This window comes from Leucoraja erinacea, chromosome 39 (genome assembly GCF_028641065.1).
Source record: "Leucoraja erinacea ecotype New England chromosome 39, Leri_hhj_1, whole genome shotgun sequence".
NCBI lineage: Eukaryota > Metazoa > Chordata > Chondrichthyes > Rajiformes > Rajidae > Leucoraja > Leucoraja erinaceus.
Genome location: NC_073415.1, coordinates 1,935,850 through 1,961,727, shown reverse-complemented (window position 1 = coordinate 1,961,727; position 25,878 = coordinate 1,935,850). Strand labels below are relative to the sequence as shown.

The 25,878-nt window shown below is 44.2% G+C and overlaps 1 protein-coding gene across 1 annotated transcript in view; it reads right to left on the bottom strand.

The window, feature by feature from the left end:
• Positions 1–3,575: 3,575 nt before the first annotated feature.
• LOC129714506 (zinc finger protein 653-like) overlaps positions 3,576–25,878 on the bottom strand; it is a 40,769-nt gene continuing 18,466 nt past the window's right edge. The window contains exons 5-8 of the mRNA XM_055664159.1: positions 25,646–25,757; positions 15,463–15,577; positions 12,188–12,287; positions 3,576–5,722 (exon numbers count right to left, since the gene is read on the bottom strand). Coding sequence (XP_055520134.1) covers positions 5,545–5,722; positions 12,188–12,287; positions 15,463–15,577; positions 25,646–25,757 — 505 coding nt within the window. The 3' untranslated portion in view covers positions 3,576–5,544. The remainder of the gene's footprint in view (positions 5,723–12,187; positions 12,288–15,462; positions 15,578–25,645; positions 25,758–25,878) is intronic.

Genomic DNA, 25,878 nt, shown 5'->3' with positions numbered 1-25,878 from the left:
AGCAATAGAGAACAAGATGTTAAGTTCCAAGTTTGAAAATGGCCATGACATTTTTAATACTGAAGATATGAAAATGAATTAGGTGACAAATTATACTTCGTTTTATGCTTTATCTGATGGGATAAATTACAGACCTGATTTTTAAAATCTCAAAATTTTGTAACATTGCTATGTGGAGCAGAGGGATCTAGGAGTGCAGGTGCATGGTTCCGTGAAGATGGAGTCATTGGTGATACGGTGCTCAAAAAGCCGTTTGGCATATTGGCCTTCATCAATCAGACTATAGACATTGGGAGGCCATGTTACAGTTGTATACGATGTTGGTGAGGCCACATTTAGTGTATTGTGTTCAGTTCTGAGCACCATATAACAGGAAAGATGTTATGAAGCTGGAAAGGGTACAGAGAATATTTACGAGGATGTTGCCAGGACTAGAGGGTCTGAGCTATAAGGAGAGGTTGAATAGACTGGGACTCTATTACTTGGAGCGCAGGAGCATGAGGGGTGATCTTAGGGTGGTTGTAAAGGAATGTAAATAGATTTACTCGATCTATTCGATGAGAGGAATAGATCGGGTAAATACACGATTTACATCTCTTGCCTACAATAGATGAATCGAGGACCAGAGGACATAGGTCTAAGGGCAGAAGATTGAATAGGAATCTGAAGGTAATCTTTTCACACACATGTTGGGTGTATGGAACAAGCTGCCAGAGGCGGTAGTTGAGGCAGGGACTATCCCAACGGTTAAGAAACAGTTAGACGGGTACATGGATTGGACAGATTTTGGGGGAAATGCACCAAACGGGGGCAGGTGGGAGTAGTGTAACTGGGACGTATTGGCCAGTGTGGGCAAGTTGGTCTGAAGGACCTATTTCCACACATGTATGACTCCATGACTCTGGTCCCTTGGTTCTGCACTTCACTGGAATGGAACAGAAAGGCAAAGTCAGCTAGTCTCAGAATGAAAAAAGAAACACGGATTACTGATGTACCGATGGGTTTAAATGGTCTTGGGTCTGATTCACAACAAGTTAAAGGACTGGTGAATGGGGAAGATAGGTTCAAATTCCACAGTCTGATGATAGGACACACCTGCACCACTTGCACACTTGTCTTTCCTTCTGCGGACCCCTCTTCCAGGTCAGCCAAGAACTGACCCGCAGCGCTCCCCTCTGATGAGGTAGAAGCACTGTGCAGCCCTTCAAGAGGTACTGCTGTGGGTTTATCATAGGGCCCACAGTGACCCGACTACATCTCCCGGAGTCTGTCACGTTGGAGCAAATGCTCCACACACCGCTCCATCCGGCTCCAGCGCTCTCGGTCGCTGGCCGCCCGCGGTTGTTCAAAGTCGGACTCCTCCGAGTCCACGACCTTGTTTGTTTTTGTGTCTAGCCTTTCCGCCCGCCTGCGTGGATCTGGCCGGTGCGGAGGCGACATCGGGCACAGCTGATCCCACTATCGGTGATCCGAGTGCCGCTGGCTGCTGCTGGCTGCCCGCTGCTCCATGGTCCTCCTTCACCAGCTTTGTCCTTACTGCCGTGGAGTGGATCTGGCCGGTGCGGAGGCGACATTGGGCACAGCTGATCCCATCTAGCCCACCAGCTTTGTCACAGCCCGTTGGTTTCTCCACCTGTAATTAGCATGGTAAAAACACAAAAAAGACCGCAGCTCTTACCTGCAGGTCCAAGTTAAAATTGTCGCTACGGGGGAACGTCGTTCCACCCCGTCTCCTGCCGTTTTCGACTTGTCCAAAAAGTCCACGGTCCCATTTGAATAGCCTCCCGCCCGGCCGTGGTGTTCTGGCCGGCGCGGGACCAAAAGTCGGCACAGCTGTGCCTTCAGCTGCTGCTGGCTCCCGCAACTTCGCGGTCCTCCCCAGCCAGCTTTACTGGCAGCACTTGTGGACACATATATTGTCCAGCTTCCCCCCACTGTGTAAAACAGCGCGGGAACAAAAACTACCGCAGAGTAAATCACATACCTGCAGTTTGCGGTTTCAAACTACCGCTGCGGGGGAACGCTCCACCCCGCCTGTCGTTTCGCAAGCGTGAAGCGATATGACACGCATGCGTCGTGGCGGGGTTCTTCACGTAGTCACTCACGTGACTCCGAAGTAAAATCATGCTCAGGTCCCACTCCAAACAGCTACCTACAATGTCATTGCATGTGGCACAGTTTTAAACATAAGGTGCATCACATCCAAAAAACTATAAAAACTGTACAAATCTACTTTGGGTATTTTTCCAAGGGGTGAATGGGTGCTTCTTCAGCTGATATAATTAAAGTTTACAGATTTCAACACTTATATTTCAAATCACTACTTCAGAGTGAAATTTGTGCAAATAAAATAATCTAGTTAAAGCAACTAAATTACAAAGCCTAATAGTACATTATTAACAGAACACAGAGTACTTCAGAACATGAATTGATTTTCTTCAGTTGAGTTAATAGAAACATAGAAAATAGGTGCAGGAGTGGGGGGACGTTTCTTGTTGATTTCTATAGTGTACTGTTCTGTGTCTTTTTTATTGTATTTTTTATTTTATATGGATTTATTGACATTTAATCTATTCAATTAGTTTAATCAATCTCTGTAAGGCACTTTGGTTCAAAGTGCTTTTGTTTAAAAGTGCTATATAAATAAATATTACTATTACTTACTTACTTTGACAGAGCTCCAGAGATTCTCTGTGGACTTGGGAGAGCCTTCCAGAAGGACAACTATATCTGCAGCACGTCACCAATCAGGCCTTTATGGTAGAGTGGCCAGATGGGAACCACTCCTCAGTAAAAGGTACATGATAAAAAAAAAGGAATTTAATCCATTTTAAAATAAGGCTGTAATGTAACAAAATATGGAAAATGTGAAGGTGTCTGAATACTTTCTGAATGCACTGTAGCACAAGAAATCTAGGACATGGAAAGTCCAGCATTGTCCTGGAGGGTGTCAGGAGTTATGGGGAGAAGAATAAAGAGGAGGCCATTTAAAACTGAGATGAGAAGAAACTTATTCACCCAGAGAGTTGTGAATCTGTGCAATTCTCTGCCACAGAAGGCAGTAGAGGCCAATTCACTGGATTAATTTAAAATAGTTAGATAGAGCTCTAGGGACTAGCTGAATCGAGGGACATGGGGAGAGGCAGGCACGGGTTACTGATTGTGAATGATCAGCCATGATCACAATAAAGGCCAAATAGCCTCCTCCTGCATCTATTTTCTGTTAACGATGGGCTGAATGGCCTAATTCTGCTTCTATCACATATGAACTTATGAAAGTAACTTTTACATGTGGAAAAATATTCCAAGGGACCTCAGAATTGTGAGACCACTCACGGCCATCTTTGCAGGGCAAGAGGAGAGCTTGAACATCCATCATCCACCTAGTTGCAGATATCATAGAAAGAGGAAACAGATCATGGGGTTAGGACAAATAGCTCGGAAGGACCACAGCTCCTGCCTGATTCAACTGCCATCATATCAATGTCACATATTACCCTTTATAGATGGACCACAGACTGAGATTTGGGTTCAGCTTGCAAATATCATTGATGCAAAAATAACAGTCAAAATATACAATAAAATAATTTGACATTTACTAACGTAAAACATCATAAAATAAAAACTCTCAATGTACATTAAAACATTGTCATCATACTGGTTAAGCTTGTAAACCGTCCTTTTGGTGATGATGCTAACTTAACATTAGCAAGACCTCAAAGGTGTACAGAAAATGCTCATGCACCAGCACTGTGTGACGGGAGGATAGGGAGAAGTGTCGTACTTTAGATGGAGTATCAGATAATGCACAATTAGCTGGGGTCATAGACTGTTGAAAAGGGCCCTTCGGCCCAACTAGCCCACACCAACCAACATGTCCCATCTACACTCGTGGTCCTTTGAAAAGTGCCATAACTCCTGCTCCATAAGCCAGATCCTGCCGAGAACCACTAATCTCAGGGGCCTTGTTCATTCGCCAAGGTTTTGCTTTTGCCCTTTTGCAAGAACCAAATCTTTTGTTGCGAACTGCTGCACAGTGAACTCAGAACACCATGCACAGCTTGCCTGACTGTCTAGTCCACACTAAAGACCAGAACTGACTAAGTAACAGACTTCATCTGGAAATTGCCAATGTTTAAACATTTAACTTAATGTGCAGTTCAAGCTCCTTAATTCAGGAGTCTCAATATCGTTGTATATTGAAGGATTTTGTTAATTCGTGAAACCTTTTGCTGGTTACTGTGAAGACCAGCAACAGACCACACAAATGTTTTCTCCTCGTTCTACAAATATTTTCCATTTTCTTGGTACCAGCTCATAATGATGAACTAGTCTGCTGCCAGTCCATACCCGTTTTGACTCATTCTTTTGTCAATTCAATCAATATTCACATGGTAGAGGAAGCTTGTTATTGCACACAAACGTCCAGTGAGAGTATTATCTGGATCAAGAACCAAAGCAGGTTTTGCCTTGTTTTATCTGGAAAACCTGATGCAAAGTGCATCTCACGGCCAATCTGCATTGAGAACAGTTAAAGCAGCAAAGTGAAAGACTTTGCTTACATGTCACTGAATGGATTATTTTGCAGACCAAAATCTATAAGTGCCTGGGTCTGGCTTGAACTTGTGAAGTTGTAAACTCTATCCAGGATTCTGCACCCTAGTTCAGCATTTCATGATTTCACATATACCAACACAGTACTTTGGTAATAATTACCCTTTACATAATAACACATTCAAATTGTTATTTAGTTTAGACTTGTTTCGAGATACAGCTTGGAAACAGGACCTTTGACTCACTTAGTATACAATGTCCAAAAATCACCCAGACACCTGTTCGAGTAGCATGAACCAAGTTGGATTCCATTTTCTATAATGTATAGATCATTGCAAAGACACTATCCGACACACTACAACAAATCCAAATGCCTGACTCACCATCCCCATCATAGTTCATGTATGAGTAACTGCAGTATGGACTAGAACAGGAGAACAACAGTTGTCCACAAAAACTACATGTGGCCTAGAGAGTGCAAATGAAAGAATCATTGAATTATTTTACCTCCAACTTTTTCCAGTTCTGTTGAAAACAGCCTTGACATGAAACAATTGCCTTAACATGTGCTCTATATCGTTGCCTTAATGTGTGATTATCCACGTGGTCCATTTCACTCAGTCATAGGCTATTGTGATTTTAAACATGCTTCTTTGCCGGCCAACGTTAAAGCCAGGCATGTTGCAGATTTGATTAAACAAGAAGTCTCTTCAAGTGATCAGAAGAGTTGCTGTACAGAGTGGCCTCCACTCAGGCACCAGCCATTGCATTGGCCCGGGATTCAAGTAAACTCATTGCATTTCCCCCCAAACTCCCCCGCACCACAAACCCCACTCAACCCGCAACAATTTGAAAATATTTAATATAGAGAAGCTGAAAATATAGAATTTTATGTTTGAATAAACAGTGCTTGCACAAATGTTACGCCTTGTCGAGGAGGATTCGTGCATATGCCTCTTGCTACAACAGTACAAGGCCAGCAATGTCAAGTCACATGGTCTGACACTCCGGGTGACTTTTTAACTTGTGAAATTTGACACTGTCCATTTTCTCAAACTTCTTGCCACAGTATTCACAGGTGAAGTTGTACTGTATCTCCGTGTCGTGTTTCTTCATGTGCCAGTTTAGTGAAGCTCTCTGTCGACACTGATATCCACAGATTTCACACCTGCAAACAAAAAAGGGGAAAAGCCCGATAAATATTTAAAGACAGCAGTAGAGTTGCTGCATTACAGCACCAGAGGCCCAGATTCCATCCTGACTATGGGTGCTCTCTGTCCGGAGTTAGTACGTTCTCCCAGTGACTTGCGTGGATTTTCTCTGGGTGCTTCAGTTTCCTCCCACGTTCAAGTTTGTAAATTAATTGACTTGATATAATTGTCCCTAGTGTGTGTAGGATAGTGTAAGGATCGCTGGTCAGCGCGGGACTTGGTGGACCGAAGGGCCTGGTTCCATACTGGATCTCTAAACGAATTAACCTCATTCATGCTTGGCATTGTTCAAATTCTGATCTTTAACTCAGTACAGGCTCATCAGTAATAGTAAGATTAAACGAGAACTCACCAGTTTGAAGTTTGATCTTTATTTTATGAGGAGTTATGATGAGGGATTACGTGAAGAAGGCCGTTCAGCCGCACGTACGTCAATCTTCAAAGCAGAAGTGTGAAATCACAGATAATAATAGTGACTGAAGTATGATAGTAAGATCAAAGAAGACTAGAACTACCAGATGACCTTAATGAGGGCTGGGAGCGGAGGGCACGCAATCCCTCATCGTAACCCCTCATAAAATAAAGATCAAACTTCAAACTGGTAAGTTCTCATTTAATCTTACTATTTTACTTTGGAGTCACGTGAGTGACTACGTGAAGATTTCAAAGATTTGTGATTTCATGCCGTGAGAAAACAAGTCTACACAACCACAACTGCCTCATTGACAAATGAGGGAAAACATTCATAATGCATACAGTCATGACATAAATTTAAACATGCTGATGCTGTTAAATAAGCAATAACAATAATCACATCTCTCATCCGGATTGAACCTATAACAGAACATAAAATAAATTGAGAAATACCGCTGGTCTGGCAACGGGTTATTATAACATGTTTGAAAATGTTGTTCGTTTGACCACGCTACAGCCGTTAGAATGTGGTCCCGCGGAACGTAATTATCCCTTGCTGCTGTTGTTATAGCAGCCCTGGTGGAGTGAGATCCGGATCAGTATCTACTGCATAACTCAACTCAGTTTTAACACCTGGCAAGATCTGAGCAGATAGGTTCTTATAACGTCTTTTGTAACTAACAATCGTAGTTAGCTCAGAGTCTCAAATGCTCTTGGTGACCTTGACGTATTGTTGTAAATGTGTGTCCCCACATCACAAAAGGTCTCTGTGAACTACCTTGAGACCTGACACACCTACTGCTCTGCTTAAATTAATTATAGCATACAATCTTATGCATATATTCGCAGATATACCATCCTCTCCTGTCACAATAATGTAACGAGTGACCTGTTGCGCTAACCAGCACCAGGAGGATAACTACCTAATGAGGTTTGATGAAAGCTAAGAATGTAGCTAAGAACCCCCTAGTGAAATAGTGTTAACACAATGTCAATCTCCCATACTGCATTGTACTTGTCCTGGGAACCTTGTGTAACATATATCCTTTACTAACTCCATATCCGAGGTGAACCCAACAACTTGGACCTTGTTTGCTGCAGTAAGTCTGATGGAAAGCACCTTGGCACAGTTAATGATCCTATATCTCAATATTGTCAAAGACCATTTAAATGAACTGCAATAGCTCAGGATCTGTACCATTTTAAATGTAACATGAGCATTAAACAAACGCTTCCCATCTGAAACAGCAAAGTACCGCTTTTTTGGTACCATTCCAGCACTGTGAATACATTCAAAAATAGGCGTGACAACCCAAGCCGTAAGCAGTCTATTGAGAATCTGTAGAACATATACTAATTTTATCATGCAACAGCTGATCTCTCAAGCCACAGGCTGAACCAGCAAGTTACGTTTAGAATAACCATATAATGTTGCATTATTATTATTCCCGACAAATCGGGGATCAAACTGCATAGGTCAATTCCACAGCTGGAACCGAAAGCGACTCTTGATGACTATTTCAAGACCCGACTCATAAAGCAAATTGGAGGAAGACATAAAAGACCATTCCTCATGCTTGTAGCGAGAATGCATCTTTCGCCACTGTTATGCCACACATTTTTGCAATCTTTAATTAGCATGAAAACAATATATCTATATTCGGTGTTGCATTAAATCAGAATTTCATAAATACTGCGTGTTCCAACACCCATTCTGTGTTGTCATTGATCTGTACTTAATGATACTCCAGTGGCAAATTAGATTATGTACCTTTTACAGGATCTTTCTCCTGATTGCACCCTCGTGCTTATCATATGCCACATCTTAGTGTATCAACATGAAGTTGAGCATGCACCTATGCATATTCACTCAATCACTCTTTAACCCATAAATGCACTTAGGGTCTATAGATAGTTGATACCAATACTGAAGAGGTAATAACTCATTGCAAATCTCCTGCACCTCCGACTAGAGATGACATTTGCATGTTCCCACCTTAAGCCATAGCTTCTTTTTTGCAATATAATGACATATTTATTGATCAACTACTGGAGCAATGCTGAATACTGTTTGTCCATCATAGTGGCTTATTAGCTTCAGCTGGCAATAGCAAGTTGTATTATCAATGACCTTCATGACCCTTATTGTTTGTCATTAAGCTTGCTGTCAGTTCTCCCACTTGCACTGCTGCATCACATCTATTACATTGCCAGTTAGTCTAATGAATAGGAACTCCTTTATAACCACAAGGCTGTTCCAGGTTTCTATTGATTCCAATCTGTTGCCCAGGGCGGAGTCACAGGCCAACTACCATTTGATAACAACCTAATTTACTGGATAGGAGATAACAATTCCTCAATTAGCTTGAGACTGAGTGGATTTTAGCCAAATACAGCATCAACATATAATCCAGACAATACATCACAAGTGTTTTAGTCCTTTGAATGATTTAATGTTATCATACTGTTTAACTTGCCTCATCATAACAATGCCTTCAAATATCTCTGATGATCTTTGTACATGGAAAACCCTATGAAATCAGTTTGATCACCTTTCTTTCATAATGAACAGGCCACACCTGCCATAATTTTGAGTCTGCCCTGACGGCAACTCTGGCCCGGTTCCGATAATTCTCATATGTCCCAAGACAACTCTTGCCATAATTCTGACCTTGCCTTGAAAGACAATTCCCCATATCTCCGAGCCTGTCTCGAAGGCAACCTGGCTAAAATACTGGACCTGGCTCAACACTCTTCTGGCCAAATTCCAACCTTCTTGGAATACTAGTATCGTCCAGTTACCTGGTTAAAATGCCTCTGAGTAGATGACAATGTCTCAGTTATTTGTGTATTGCCCAACCAATTGTAAATCTTACCAACTTGTTCGTGGCCACTTAGTTGTAGAGTAACTCTGGTCAGCTTAATGCTGCTACCAGCTTCAGTGAACCACTTCCTGCCGATGAAGCCGTGGGGTGCGTTTCCCCTAAACTATGAATCCTTACTCGTTGTTGGCCTAATTGGTCCAACAGTTTATGCTTTGTCCTTCAGGTTTTGCCTGTGGAATAGGTCTTACCCGAATAGAAGATTCGGCGGGTGGCTCTAACGTCCCCTGATAGTGGTGTTCTCTGCATTGTGTTAGGATGGCAACCCTGCTGCCAGGAATCGTACCTCCGACATGTGCCCTTCATCCCTTGATGTATGCTCCACGCTATCCCCTCAGCCTCGGTATCAGATTTACACTGACCCGGCATGTTCTCCTCTTCCATAAGGGAGACATTAAGCAGCCCTACTACAAGGCACTGCTGGCATGGCCTCGCCAACAGGCCCACCCTTCAGGGTCAGAAAATGCCCCGGTAAGCTCACCTCCTCCATGAGGGAGACATTATGCAGCCCTTCTACAGGTGCTGTTACCATACATTTAAGCAGCCCTATACAAGGCGCTGCTGACATGGCCTAGCGCAATAGGCCGGCACTGTTACAAGGCACTGCTGGCAAGGGCTCTCCCATCTGTCCAACACTGCCATATCTCCTGATGTTAGGGTATATCTATCTTGAGCCTCCTCTCAATATGGCAATTCCACATTATTAATTTTTCCTCCCAGAAGGAACCCTCCCGGCACCAGGACTGACCACTTGGGTCGATTTACCCCATATCTTGGGGACCTCTGCGGTCTGGGCATCGCATAGCTGGTGGATTTCCCCTCCCCCGGGAATCCCAGTACCATTATATATTACCGGAGGGAAAACCCCTACCAGCACCAGGGCTGACTGTTCCGGTCCGTTTAACCCCTTTCCTGGGGACCCCTGCGGTCTGAAACTGGATTACTGGATTCCCCTACCCGGGAACCACAGCCTCTATATGTATATCGGGGAAAAACCTCTCGTCACCCAGCATATATATTTATATCCCGACTCCTGGTCTACTGGAGGTCACCTCCCCGGGAAACCCCAGTACTTATATTCATATCGGGGGAAGCCCTGCCGGCCAACTGGAAGTCCCCTTTCTCGGGACACCCCCGCATAAATTTTATTGTCGGAGGGGAAACCCCCTCCCGGCACCCGACCTGCTGGAGGTCCCCTCCCTGGGAACCCCAGCATCTATGTGCCTATCGGAGTGAACCCTCGCGGCACCCGGAGCGCCTGGAAGCCACTGACCCCCGCCAGCAACGTCTTCCACACCCGACAACCCAGCTACCCGCTCTTGGCGGCAAGAACCGGGGTTTCCCCACAGCCCATAGCTGGTTCCCTCGTCGGGCCTCGCGAATCCTCCGGCAGAAAGCCTCTGGAACAAGAGGTTCCTGCAGGGAATAAAACAGGTAAGAAACAAGCTTACCTTGAGCTTAAAACTTACCGCGTTGGAGGAGCTCCTGCTCCCCAAGCGACCGCCTACACCAATGCGTCTGACGTAATGACGCACGTGCGGCTGAAAGGCCTTCTTCACGTAGTCACTCACGTGACTCCGAAGTAAAATTGTCAGTGGAAAAGCTTACTTAGTTCAACACAACCAAGTTACCATTCATGAATATTGATTTCTCAACCCTTGTATTTGTCCTCACGATGTCCCTCCCCCACACTAGTCCCCTTACTAATTTCAAATTTTGTATTCCTTCACCTCATCCCCAGCCAACAGTGGACCATTGTGAGCTCCATCTTTCCTGAGTCTTCGATGCAGGCTCTGCTTTGTTCTGCACCTTCCCATACCTCCAGTGTTCTGCTCCCTGACTCTCAGTCTGATAAAGGATCTCCACCTGAAACGTCACCTATTCCTTTTCTCCAGAGATGCTGCCTGACCTGCTGAGCTACTCCAGCGTTTTGTGTCTATCTCCCTTCCCTTGCAGAGCAACCAGTTATCTCAAAATGACTCACTAGCATGGGAAGAAATTAAACCTCAGATCACTTTTTTGATATCTCTATGTTAGGCCTAATACATATTAACATGTGTTTTTCAAAAAGAATTCCAATAATTACCTATTTTTTTCTGCATGGATGTTTCCATATTTTACACCCGTAAGGACTGGCTCTAATTTTTAGATCATGTACCTCCATCCCTCCTCCCTTATTCTGGATCCCCCAAGCTGTGGAAATGTTTTCTCCCTCCGCACCAAAACCTCAATCAAATCAGTCCACCCAACTTCCCTGAAATCCAAAGATAGACACAAAAAGCTGGACTAACTCAGTGGGTCAGGCAGCATCTCTGGAAAAAAGGTATAGGTGACATTTCAGGTTGAGTCCCTTCTTCAGACCTATGCCCCTGTCCCACTTAGGAAACCTGAACGGAAACCTCTGGAGACTTTGTGCCCCACCCAAGGTTTCCGTGAGGTTCCCGGAGGTTTTTGTCAGTCTCCCTACCTGCTCCCACCCACTACCTGCAACCTCCGGCAACCACCTGCAACCTCCGGGAACCGCACGGAAACCTTGGGTGGAGCGCAAAGTCTGCAGAGGTTTCCGTTCAGGTTTCCTAAATCCCTTTTCCACTTGCCGCGCCTGCCAGCTGCGCCTGCGCAGTAAGACCTGCGTATTCTAACAATGGGAACCCTATGGGTGGGAATGACTGCGCCGCAGGAGAACCGCTGAGAGTGGATGGGGGAAGGGGGGGGGGGGGGGGAGGGGCGAGGGATGGGGGGGGAGGGGTAGGGGGGAAAGAGGGGGGGGGGTGAGGGGGAGGGAAAGGGGATGGGACGGGAAGAGGGGAACCCATGAGCCGCGCCTGCGCAGTTGGGGGCTATGCGTGAGTGGTGGAATATTGCGTTGGAGGACCAGGCCTCCCGCGTGACAATGGGACCCAAAGGGTCCCACTTTAGTATATAGATAGATGGGCCAAACACAGGCAGCTGGGACTATTGTCGATGGGGCAAATTGGACTGAACTCTATGCTCTAACTCTTTCCATGCTGTAACTCTATGATTATAAGTGATGCGTTACGGGCAAATAAAGGGCACATGAATAATCTACAAGCACTTGAGTCGTCTGCTTTCCCAAAGTGAAAATCATTTGAACAATAAACTTACTGGAGTGGTGTTTCCCCAGTGTGTGTCCTTCGATGGACTTCAAGATGATTCTTCCTTTTGAATGATTTCCCACAAGTTTCACAAATAAAATCTCGCACTCCTAGATGAAAGGAAATTAGGGAACTAAAATTAGAGATTTTCCATTCATTGAATGGAACATTTCAGCAAGAGGTTAAAAGCCAACACATCAGATGCTTTATTTTTCAAGTGGATACAGGTAAGGGGGGGGTTGATAAACAACGTGGTTGGACATAGGCCAGAGATGACAAGACAAAAGGACTGAGATTATGATAGAAGTGTGAATTGTGAAGCCAGAGGAAGGAATAAAGGTGGAAGGAAAGGAGGGGAGAAATGAGGGTGCACCCAGGTGGGTCACAGGGAAGGGTGTTTGTGGGAGGGGGGGGGGGTGTAAGAAGGGGGAGGGGGGAAAGAAGGGGGTGTGGGGGAGGGTTTGAAATTGGTTGCCTAAAATTGGAGAATTCAATTGGGTTGTAAGCTACCCAAATGGAATATGAGATGCTGTTCTTCCAGTTTGTGTATGGCCTCACTCTGGCATTAGATGAGGCCCAAGACAGAAAGGTCAGAGGAGTTAAAATGTTCAGCAACTGGGAGATCCAATGGTCGCTGAGTCTACTGATATTATTCTGTCCTGGGTCTCTTCAGTCGCCAGCATGAGGCCACACTTAAACTGGAGGAACAGCACTTCATTTTCCACTTGGATAGCTTCTGTATGGAAAGAATGAGGGGTTTAATTATGATAAATTGTGTCAGTAAGTATCATTTGAACAGAAAAGGGCCCAATGCTATCCTTCGAAGTAAAATATTCAAGCCAAAAATGCATGCTTTCTGTCCTCTGATACCAATTACTAATCACTCAACAGTTAAGAGTCAGAGTGCCAAACAGACTTGTTCCTAGATTTATTCTGAAATCCACCTCAACTGTTGCTTGAAAAAAGCAAGTGAGCCAGTGAGAAATACAGGGGCAGCCAGTTGTTTGAGCATATCACGGTTTTAACCCTTCGGCTGAATGCTTGCCAAGAAAACTCAGCATTTATAATCTTTTCGCGTCACAGTTTAGCAGTATTTTGTATGCTCAAGAGGTGACAACTAAACAAAGGTTAAAGCCCTGTCCCACGGTACGAGTTCATTCCAAGAGCTCTGATTCGAACTCGGAGATTTACGGTAATGGCCACTCGTCAGTACTCGGGGCTTTCGTGGACATTTTTCAACATGTTGAAAAATCTTCACGAGTCTTCCCGTGCTTACCTGCCGTTAGCGAGTCTTCCCGAGTACCTGCCGTTAGCATTACATAGCAACATAGAAATTAGGTGCAGTAGGCAATTCGGCCCTTCGAGCCTGCACCGCCATTCAATATGATCATGGCCGATCATCCAACTCAGTATCCTGTACCTGCCTTCTCTCCATACCCCCTGATCCCTTTAGCCACAAGGGCCACATCTAACTCCCTCTTAAATATAGCCAATGAACTGGCCTCAACTACCTTCTGTGGCAGAGAATTCCAGAGATTCACCACTCTCTGTGAATTTTTTTTTCTCATCTCGGTCATAAAAGATTTCCCCCTTATCGTTAAACTGTAACCCCTTGTTCTGGAGCCGCTAAGAGACGTCCCCGAGCTCCGACGTACCCACTACTTACCACGAGTTTGATTTCTTTTAAACTTGGAAGAGTTCTTGGAATGGACTCGTACCGTGGGACAGGGCTTTAAAGATCGAAAAAAACTAGAACATTTCCTTCCAATAATGGTGTAGTGCACCTTAATTGGAAGGAAGAAGTCACCTTAATCTGCAAAAGGATTTGAGTATAGGAGCAGGGAGGTTCTACTGCAGTTGTACAGGGTCTTGGTGAGACCACACCTGGAGTATTGCGTACAGTTTTGGTCTCCAAATCTGTGGAAGGACATTATTGCAATAGAGGGAGTGCAGAGAAGGTTCACCAGACTGATTTCTGGGCTATCAGGACTGTCTTATGAAGAAAGACAGGATAGACTTGGTTTATACTCTCGAGAATTTAGAAGATTGAGAGGGGATCTTATAGAAACTTACAAAATTCTTAAGGGGTTGGACACGCTAGATGCAGGAAGATTGCTCCCGATGTTGGGGAAGTCCAGGACAAGGGGTCACAGCTTAAGGATAAGGGGGAAATCCTTTAAAACCGAGATGAGAAGAACTTTTTTCACACAGAGAGTGGTGAATCTCTGGAACTCTCTGCCACAGAGGGTAGTCGAGGCCAGTTCATTGGCTATATTTAAGAGGGAGTTAGATGTGGCCCTTGTGGCTAAGGCGATCAGAGGGTATGGAGAGAAGGCAGGTACGGGATACTGAGTTTGATGATCAGCCATGATCATATTGAATGGCGGTGCAGGCTTGAAGGACCGAATGGCCTACTCCTGCACCTAATTTCTATGTTTCTATCTTTGTACTCCAGTTCATAAATAAAATTGTATGCCTCTCAATCCCACAATCATACATGAAGTTGAAAACTCGCAGCCACTTCATTAATTGAACAAACGGATCATGTTACCACCTGAACCTCCCCAATGAAGATAACTTTAGCCCTGTAGGCCTGTACTTATGGGACTAATTCCCTCCATCAGAAAGGATACCATTTTATGGTCACAGCCATTTCGTCAGGCAGCTGAGAAATTTCCTCAGCAAATTTCCTAAGGAAATCAGAAATTCATCTAGATACGCACTTGTGCTGAACTAGTTTGGACTGTGTCATTAATAAGTCAACACCTATTTACGTCAACCTATAAGTCAACACTAGTAAAATGCACAAGGAACTAATTCACCTACCTGGATGAAAAGATGCACAGATTCAAAATGGCATGATGTGCGAAAAGCACATAGAATACATCTCTTTACCAATTAGAAGAGCCCGCAGCTGGTGACCAGAGATCCCAAAACCTTCGATAGACACAAAATGCTGGAGTAACTCAGCAGGACACGCAGCATCACTGGATTATAGGAATGGGTGACGTTTCGGGTCGAGACCCTTCTTCAGACTTAGTCTTGTCACCACTCTGATCACCAGCTGCAATTTGTGTCGATCTTCGGTTTTAACCAGCATGTCCAGTTCCTTCCAACACATCACTAAACCTTCCACATTCCTGATTTGCAATATTCAAAAGAAACTTAAAGCATTCATTTTCATAGTTTCCACCTCTATAACAAAAGACCAAATTTAAAACCTTTTCATTACAAACGATGGCAGAAGTTCCTACACATGGCAGTAGAATTTAGTCTGATACCTACCCGAGTGAATGATCATGTGTCTCCGCAGGTGATTTGATAAATAAAACCTCTTCCCACAACCTGGGTGTGAGCAGACTTTCGTTTTCCCCTTTCTGTGCACCAGGTTGACGTGATTCTGGACAGAGATAAAAGTATTTGTAAATGAAATGAGGGAACAGTTTTGTTTCGCACTAACATTTGCTAGATTGTGACATTACAGTTCTTTACATTCCCGTGGCAGTAGCGAACACAAATCCTTTTTATCCATTTGGTGAAATGAACCAATGACAGGGGACAATTGCAAGCAAATGTGCAATGTTATCAATTAATCAGTGGCGGCACAGTGGAGCAGGGGTAGAATTGCTGCCTTATGCCCCTGTTCCACTTAGGCGATTTTTTCAGCGACGACAGGCGACTGGGCTGTTTTGACGCCTGTATGGTCGTGAGTCGTCTCCTCAAGTCGCCTAAAGAGTCGTAACGTTTTTCTGGTCGCCGCTGGATTTTGAAATGTTCAAAACTCTTCGGCGACTGTGGGCTTGACGTAGCTTGTCTTCTCCTGTCGTAGGTGCTGTCGTAGGATGTCGCCAGGTGACGTTGATTCTCGCCGGGTGCTGGCTTCGGTGAATTCCATTGCCAGCTATCTACATCAACCGGCGACGGGTACCGACAACTGAATTGTCTTCAGATGTCTTCAGTTGGTGCCGACAGGGTCGTGGCTTGTTGTAGCTTGTCGCGGGTAATTTTCTTGCATGGAATATTGGTGCTATGCAGTTCTAAACAAGCATCTCTATTTAACGTGCATTGACACATTCAATGCTACGTTATTCCCCTTTGCTTACAGCACAGATGATGGGAAATATGGAGTTCCTGTTCAGCTATACTTCAAATTATTAGTACTTTAGTCTTGATGAATTTAGACAGCAAGGCGGGACAGTGGCAGATTTGCTCTCTTACGGCGTCAGAGTCCTGGGTTCGATCCTCACCTTAAGGAAATATTATCTAATAGAACAAAAACACATGGTCCTGTAGAAGCAGAGTACAAGGAACTTCACACACAGGGGACAGATGGTTTATCAAAACAGGAAAACGCTAATCTAAACATGCATAGCCTTGTGTATTGCTCTGAAGCAATTACAAAGTTGCAAGAAGTTGTATCTTGTATACAAAAAGTAGTCTATAGTGGGGCACCTTTCTCAGGTCATAGGTCATTTGGTCACAGGCCATTTGCTTTTTCTTTATGACATTCCTGAGCTCTGGTGTAGCATAAGGGGCTCGGGGTTTATGACTGAATCCAAGACATCAAGGCTGGAAAGATAATAGATTCTGTGATTCAGTCTTTGGCTTAGTTGAACTATACTTATGTTGTGATATGGGATAAGACATGTGTGCAAGGGAGTGAGGTCCCTTGAAGGGGAAAGGTGTTAGGGTGATGGTTATGTGACCTTTCTACGTGGGACTTCTTATGTTTATTGAAAACTGAGAAGGCGACTTTGCTCTGTAATGCTATTAGTGAGGAGTCGTAAAGAGGCCCTACAGATGAGATTGGAATTCCGTCCCCTAGAGATAGCAGGAGAGGAAAGAGAATGTAAACATGAAGCTGTATCTTAGCTTGGCAAGAAACACTTATCGTTAATCAAGTGTGACAAACATATGATCCTTGTGCTTGGAGTAGGGAGGTGTGTGATTGGAATCAACTTGCAGATCAGTGTAGTTTGTAAGAATGGGGCAAACTTATATATTTAATGTTTGTAATACATAGGTAATTGTATTTAACTGTGTAATTTGTAGTGAAAACATTTGTGAAGTGTATTGTGTTTTAATTAGGATTGTAAACATTAGACCTTGTTTAGATCTGTAATTTTAGAAATAACTTTCTTACCGATAATAGGGAACATATGTTTTGTTTGTATGTATTGTATAATCGCTGTGTGTCTCTTATATTTTGAGGGGAGATCTCTGAGAATAGAGCCCACTTTTCTGTGGTTTCACTTGGTTGAAATGAAATGATTCTAAAACAAAGAAGGTAAAAACCACGAGACAAACCAAGGGTTGTAAATAGAGGCCAGAACGGGGAGATTCATGTGACTACCACTGTTGTAAATCACTGAAAGGGCTCAGTTGGTTAATGCAAATAAGCTAATGTATGGTAAGCCATAATGATTGGTTAATAGTTTGCTGCACTCTCTGTACCATGATTGTCTAATACCTATATAATGCCTTGATTTTGTACCAGAGAGAGAGTTCTCTTGACCTGCCATAGGGCTGTTGGCTCTGTGTTGGAGGATTCGGAGAATTATCGCAGTGCTGAAATAAAGAAATATTGCTGAGACCAGTGTTCGAGTCAAGTTTTCTTGAACTAGATTGACTTAAAAGAATCCGATTTGTCAACCTCGGGTGCTGTGTGGTGTTTGCATATTCTCCCTGTGACAATGTAGGGTTTTCTAAAGACATACAGATCTGTAGGTCAACTGGCTTCTGTAAAATGTCCCTCGTGTGTATGGGTGATCGATGGTCTGCGTGGACTCAATGGGCCGAAATGTTCTATGCTGTATTTCTAAAATAATCAGATCGTACGAAGAAAGGCAGGAATAGACATGTTTGTGTAAATTCCAATGTAAAAAGACCCTTCAAATTCACTCTGCCATACAATCATGTCTGATCCACAGTGCCCTCCATAATGTTTGGGACAAAGACACATCATTTATTTATTTGCCTCTGTACTCCACAATTTGAGATTTGTAATAGAAAAAAATCACATGTGGTTAAAGTGCACATTGTCAGATAATGTTAAAGGCCATTTTTATACATTTTGGTTTCACCATGTAAAAATTACAGCAGTGTTTATGCATAGTTCCCCCCCATATCAGGGCACCAGAATGTTTGGGACACAACAATGTCATGTAAATGAAAGTAGTCATGTTTAGTATTTTGTTGCATATCCTTTGCTGGGTGCTTTCTCTGGTGATGCTCTGCCAGGCTCTGTATTGCAGCCATCTTTAGCTTATGCTTGTTTTGGGGGCTAGTCCCCTTCAGTTTTCTCTTCAGCATATAAAAGGTATACTCAATTTGGTTCAGATCAGGTGATTGACTTGGCCACTCAAGAATTGGCTTTGGAAAAACTCCTTTGTTGCTTTAGCAGTATGTTTGGGATCATTGTTTAAGAAGGAACTGCAGATGCTGGAAAATCGAAGGTACACAAAAAAGCTGGAGAAACTCAGCGGGTGCAGCAGCATCTATTGAGTGAAGGAAATAGGCAACGTTTCGGGCCGAAACCCTTCTTCAGACGGTTTGGGATCATTGTCTTGCTGTAGAATGAACCACCGGCCAATGAGTTTTGAGGCATTTGTTTGAACGTGAGCAGATAGAATGTTTCCATACACTTCAGAATTCATTATGCTACTACCATCAGCAGTTGTATCATCAATGAAGATAAGTGAGCCAGTACCTTCAGCAGCCATACACACCTAGGCCATAACACCCCCACCACTGTGTTTCACAGATGAGGTGGTATGCTTTGGATCTTGGGCAGTTCCTTCTCTCCTCTTTACTTTGCTCTTGCCATCACTCTGATATGTTAATCTTCATCTCATTTGTCCACAAGACCTTTTTCACGAACGGTGGTTGCTCTTTTAAGTACTTCTTGGCAAACTGTAACCTGGCCATCCTGTTTTTGGAGCTAACCAATAGTTTGCACCTTGCAGTGAAGCCTTTGTATTTCTGTTCGTGAAGTCTTCTGCAAGCAGTGGTCATTGACAAATCCACACCTGACTCCTGAAGAGCATTTCTGATCTGTCGGACAGGTGCTTGGGGATTTTTCTTTATTATAGAGAGAATTCTTCTGTCATCAGCTGTGGAGGTCTTCCTTGGCCTGCCAGTCCCTTTGCGATTAGTAAACTCACCAGTGCTCTCTTTCTTCTTAATGATGTTCCAAACATTTGATTTTGGTCAGCCTAAAGTTTGGCTCTAACAATTTTTCTTGTTTCTCAGTCTCATAATGGCTTCTTTGACTTTCATTGGCACAACTCATGTTGATAAACAGCAATAAAAGTTTCCAAAGGTGATGGAAAGACCAGAGGAAAGATTAGGTGCTGAGAGCTCTCTTATACCTGGATTAAGGAGACAATTAAACACACCTGAGCAATTACAAACACATGTGAAGCTATGTGTCCCAAACATTACTGTGCCCTGAAATGGGGGGAACTATGTATAAACACTGCTGTAATTTCTGCATGGTGAACCCAAAATGTATAAAAATGGCCTTTAATAAAATCTGACAATGTGCACTTTAACCACATGTGATTTTTTTTAATATTACAAATCTCAAATTGTGGAGTAGAGGCAAATAAATAAATGATGGGTCTTTGTCCCACACATTATGGAACTGTATCTCTCCCTCCTAACCAATTCTCCTGCCTTCTCCCCATAACATCTGACACCTGAACTAATCAAGAATCTATCTATCTCTGCCTTAAAAATATTAACTCTTGGCCTTTATAGTCTTCTGAATTCCACACATTCACTGCTCTCTGACTAAAGAAATTCCTCATCGCCTTCCTGGAAGAACGCCCTTTAATTCTGAGCCTGTGACCTCTACTTCTAGACTCACCCAATGGTGGAAATATCCTCTTAACATCCACTCTATCCAAGCCTTTCACTATTCTGTATGACTCAATTAAGTCCCCTCTCATTCATCTAAAGTCCAGCGACTACAGGCCCTTTGCCGCCACAAGCTGATCATAGGTTAACCTACTCATTCCTGGGATCATTCTCGTGGACCCTCTCTAGAGCCAGCACACCCTTCCTCAGATATGGTGCCCAAAATTGCTTACAATTGAGTTGAAGTAAAATATTTGGAAAATTTGGGGTCTAGAAATGTTGTCTTCGCAGGAATTCAGATACTAAAAGGCCTGTCCCACCAGCATGCGATTGCATACGTCTAGCGCGACCAAACGTGGTCGCTTGAGACGTACAGCCGCGCGGGGCCGGTCCAGCTTCGATCGCCGGAGGCGTATGGAGTTGTGCGGGGCTGGTCCAGACATTGCGCGGGGGTTCCAAAAATCTTGCACTGTCCGAAAATCCCGCGCGCCAACGGCCTGTCGGCCCGCAGGCGCATCGAGGGCGTACGCAGCGTCTTGACGTCGTACGCAGCGTCTTGACAGCGTTCACCTAGCGCGTGGCGTTTCGCGATGACGTCACCGCCCGACGCTTTGCGACGTCCAAATTCAATCGGCCCGCCTCCTGCCCAGCTGATTGGGGAGTATGATGTCGGGACCAGCCCCGCACAACTCATACGCCTCCGCGGTTCGAATTGGGACCGGCCCCGCGAGGCCGTATGCCTCAAGCGACCACGTTTGGTCGCGCTAGACGTATGCAATCGCATGCTGGTGGGACAGGCCCTTAATTCATTATTAATTTATTCAAATTAAGGTAATTAAAATTGCTTTGACTACCAAGTTCCCATTTTGTTGCATTATTTAAAATGCTGAAATTTAATTGTGCGTATTTAAAATAAATTAAAACCAGTTTATCAGTTAACCACACTGCTGAATACCATTCATGCACAATAGAGGTTCAGTCATCAGATTTTATACATGGATATTCATTAGTCTTTCAGCATTGTGGTCACATACACAAATTGAATTAAACAACTGAAAATTTACCAATATCACAAAATGTGTCACTTGTGTCACCTTACCAGGTTATCTTTAACATCAAAGCTGCCTCATCTGCCTTGTGTGAAAAGGATAGTGGGGAGAGTACAAATGATTATCAAAATTACTTGATCAGCTGGGCAAATGGACTGAGGAAACACAAATGGAGTTTCAGAAAAGTGTGAGATGTTGCATATTGGGAAGTCAAACCAGGGCAAGACCTTCATATAAATGGTAAGGCCTTGGGGAGAGCTGCAGAGCAGAGTGGTTGAGGAGAACATGTACACAGTTCCTTGAAAGTGGAGTTACAGGTTGGTCGAGTGGTGAAGAAGGCTTTTGGCACATTGGCCTGCATCAGTCATGGTATCGGGAGGATGTTATTAAGCTGGAAAGAGTGCAGAGCAGATTTATGAGAATATTGCCAGGATTCGAGGGCCTGAACTATATGGAGATATTGAGCAGACTAGAATTTTATTCTTTGGGGTGATCTTATAGAGATAGTGGTTGAGGAAGGGATTATAACTGCACTTAAAAGGCACTCAGACAGGTACATGGATAGGAAAAGTTTTGAGGGATCTGGGCCGAATGGGACTTGCTTAGTAAAATGTATTGAATTGAATTGAATAAATTTTATTAACCAAATATGTACAGTACAAAGGAATTTGCTTTGGTGCTTTGCTCGCAAGTAACAACACGATACACAGTAGACAATTAAAAATTATAATTGAAACATGTGAAGAATTAAATAAAATACCAGAGCACATGGAGGCTACAGACTTTTGGCTGTTGAGTATAGGTACTGCTCTTGCTAAAAAGCTGTTTTTATGTCTGGCTGTGGTGGTTTTGTCCACGCCTTCTAGAGGAATGCGCTTCAAACAGTTAATGGCCAGGGTGAGAGGGGTCAGAGATGATCTTACCCGCTCGTTTCCTGGCCCTTGCAGTGTACAGTTCGTCAATTTGGTTGCAGCCCATAACCTTCTCAGCTGACCGAATGATGCGCTGCAGCCTCCAGGTGTCGTGCTTGGTGGCTGAGCCAAGCCAGACCATGATGGAGAAGGTGAGGACAGACTCTATGATGGCAGTGGACCGTCATTGCCTGTGGCAGATTGTGTTTTCTCAGCTGCTGCAGGAAGTACATTCTCTGTTGGGCCTTTTTGACTGTGCAGTGTATGATGGCCTCCCATTTGAGGATACTGGAGATGATGGTTGCAAGGAACTTAAATTACTCCTCAGACGTGACTGTGATGTTGTTGATGGTGAGTGGGGGGAGGGGAGGGGGAGCGCTCCTAAAGTCCACAATCAATTCCACCGTCTTAAGAGCATTGAGCTCCAGGTTGTTGCGATGGCACCAGGACGCCAGCTGTGACACTTCCTGTCCGAAGGCAGATTCCTCCCCATCCTGGATCAGTCCAATCGGGTAGACGCAAAATGTTGGAGTAACTCAGTGGGTGAGGTAGCATCTCTGGAGAGGAGAAATGGGCAACGTTTCGGGTTGAGATGCTTCTTCAGACCCTTCTTGACCCAAAACGTCACCCATTCCTTCTCTCCAGCGGTGCTGCCCCTCCCGCCATGCCACTCCAGCATTCCGTGTTCACCCTCAAACCAGCATCTGTAGTTTTTTCCTATACATGGATTAAACTCTATGTGCAAATATCTGTAACTCATCTATTTCCCGCTGTACACTTTGACAGCCGTCTTCACCGACCACAACTCCATCAATTTTCGTGGCATCTGCAAACTTAGTAGCCAACCCATTTAAGTCTGCATCATTCATATATATGTGTGTGTGTAAGAAAGAACTGCAAATGCTGGTCTAAATCGAAGTTAGACACAAAATGCTGGAGTAACTCAGCGGGACAGGCAGCATCTCTGGAGACAAGGAATGGGCGACCCTTCGGGTCGAGACCCTTCTTCAGATTGATGTCAGGGGAGGGGGTGGGACAAAGATAGAATGTAGTCGGAGACAGTAAGTTTAGTGGGAGAATTGAGAATGGGAAGGGGACGGAGAGAGAAATCAAGGGCTGTCCGAAGTTAGAGAATTCAATTTCAAACTGACCAAGCGAAATATGAGGTGCTGTTCCTCCAATTTGCACTGGGCCTCACTCTGACAATGTAGGAGGCTCAGGACAGAAAGGTCAGATTGGGAATGGGAGGAGTAGTTGAAGTGCTGAGCCACCGGGAGATCAGATAGGTTAAGACGGACAAGTGGAGGTGTTCAGTGAAATAATCGCCAAGCCTGCACTTGGTCTCACCGATGTAGAGAAGTTGATACCTGGAATAGCAGATACAGTAGATGAGGTTGGAGGAGGTGCAAGTGAACCTCTGCCTCATCTGGAGAGACTGTTTGGATCTTTGGAAGGAGTCAAGGGGGGAGGTAAAAGGACATGCGTTGCATCTTCTGCAGTTGCAGGGGAAAGTGTGGTTTGGGTGGGAAGGGACGAATTGACCAGGGAGCTTCGGAGGGAACGGGGAGGGGAGATGCAACGAGACCTGGGTGTCATGGTACACCAGTCATTAAAAGTAGGCATGCAGGTGCAGCAGGCGGTGAAGAAAGCGAATGGTATGTTAGCATTCATAGCAAAAAGGATTTGAGTATAGGCGCAGGGAGGTTCTACTGCAGTTGTACAGGGTCTTGGTGAGACCACACCTGGAGTATTGCGTACAGTTTTGGTCTCCTAATCTGAGGAAAGACATTCTTGCCATAGAGGGAGTACAGAGAAGGTTCACCAGACTGATTCCTGGGATGTCAGGACTTTCATATGAAGAAAGACTGGATAGACTTGGTTTGTACTCGCTAGAATTTAGAAGATTGAGGGGGGATCTTATAGAAATTTACAAAATTCTTAAGGGGTTGGACAGGCTAGATGCTGGAAGATTGTTCCCGATGTTGGGGAAGTCCAGAACAAGGGGTCACAGTTTAAGGATAATGGGGAAATCGTTTTAGGACCGAGATGAGGAAAAAAATTTTCACACAGAGAGTGGTGAATCTGTGGAATTCTCTGCCACAGAAGGCAATTGAGGCCAGTTTATTGGCTATATTTAAGAGGGAGTTAGATGTGGCCCTTGTGGCTAAAGGTATGGAGAGAAGGCTACTGAGTTGGATGATCAGCCATGATCATATTGAATGGCGGTGCAGGCTCGAAGAGCCGAATGACCTCCTCCTGCACCTATTTTCTATGTTTCTATGAAATGTGCTTTCCCAACCTCACATGCTGCTTCCTGTCTATCAGGAAGTTGATGATCCACTGACAGAGGGGTTCAGGCACAGTCAACTGGGAGAGTTTGGAGTGTGGTAGCTCTGGCACAATGGTGTTGAATGCAGAGCTAAAATCCACAAACCAAATCATGGTCGGCTTGTTGAAGAGCCTGTTTATGTGATGTACGACTCCATGACAGTATATTTGAATAATGCCAGAACACCAATTTTCGCCTTAACATCAGCAAGAACATGGAGCGGATCATTGACTTCAGAAAGGGAAAGATAAAGATCCATGAAGCTGTCTTTGTCAGCAAGACTGCGGTGGAGAGAGTAAACAGCTCAAGTTACTGGGCATGCATACTTCTGAAGATCTATCTTGGACCAAGCGCAGATTCAATGCTAAGAAAGCCTATCAGCATCTGACATTTATTTGCCGTTTCGCTAAATACTCTATTGAACTTTTACAGTATCAAGGAGGGCATACTGACTAGTGGCAAGACGGGCCTGGTTCGCTAACTCAAAACATCCAAGAATGAAGGAGCTACAGAACCTTGCCCAATCATCAGGTATTGATCTTCCCACCATTCAAGGGATCTACAGGAAGTACTGCATCAAGAAGGCAACTAATATCAATAAGACTCACGTCAACTTGGCCATGCTGTCACCTTGCTGCTACCATCGGGAAGAAGGCACATCAGCCCAAATCCAGGTTCAAGAATGGCCTTTACCCCAGCAACCATCAGGCCCTTTATCCACCCTGCACGACACTAAGCACAACTGCAACGAACCACTGTGGACTATGGGTTACATTACATACTTCGGGTTGTATTATGATGGTATGATTACCTAGTGTAATTGATAAATTATTGTATATTGTATATAAATGATTGTTAATGTGCCTGTACAGCTGCAGTAACTAAGACGTTCATTTTTCTGGTCACAGTACATTTTTAAAAAAGTTTTTAGGTACAGCGTGGAAACAGGCCCTTCAGCCCACCGAGTCCACACACCAATGCTATCCTGCACACACTACTGACAATTTATAATTATATCAAGCCAATTAACCTACAAAAGTGAATGGCTTTGGAGTGTGGGAGGAAACCGGAGATCCTGGAGAATATCCGTGTAGGTCACATGGAGAACGTACAAACACCCGTAGTCAGGATCGAACCTGGGACTCTGGCGCTGTCAGGCAGAAACTCTACCGCTGAGCCTCAGTTCCGTCCCTAAGAGAATATGACATTTAAATACATTTGCCTCTTGAATTAATGGTGTCTTTCTTACCCTCCTCTCGAATTCATGACAAGCTTATGACTTTTAAACAAGTTAGTTATTTGCAAGGGTCATTACTTGCCTGGAAGCTATTTAACGTGATGTACACCTGGTTGCATCCTTCATGCGGACAATGAAACAGCTGAAACATCCCGTCAGCATCAATAACATGACCCCGTTTTTTCCTCTTTGGTCTGAAAGAGGGTGTAAAGATTAGACTGGGTCAATATATCTACCAACACAACTCATCTCAATCAACCTTACGTGCAAAGATCATCTAAGATATGGAGACTTTACAAGAGAGAACCTGGTCCA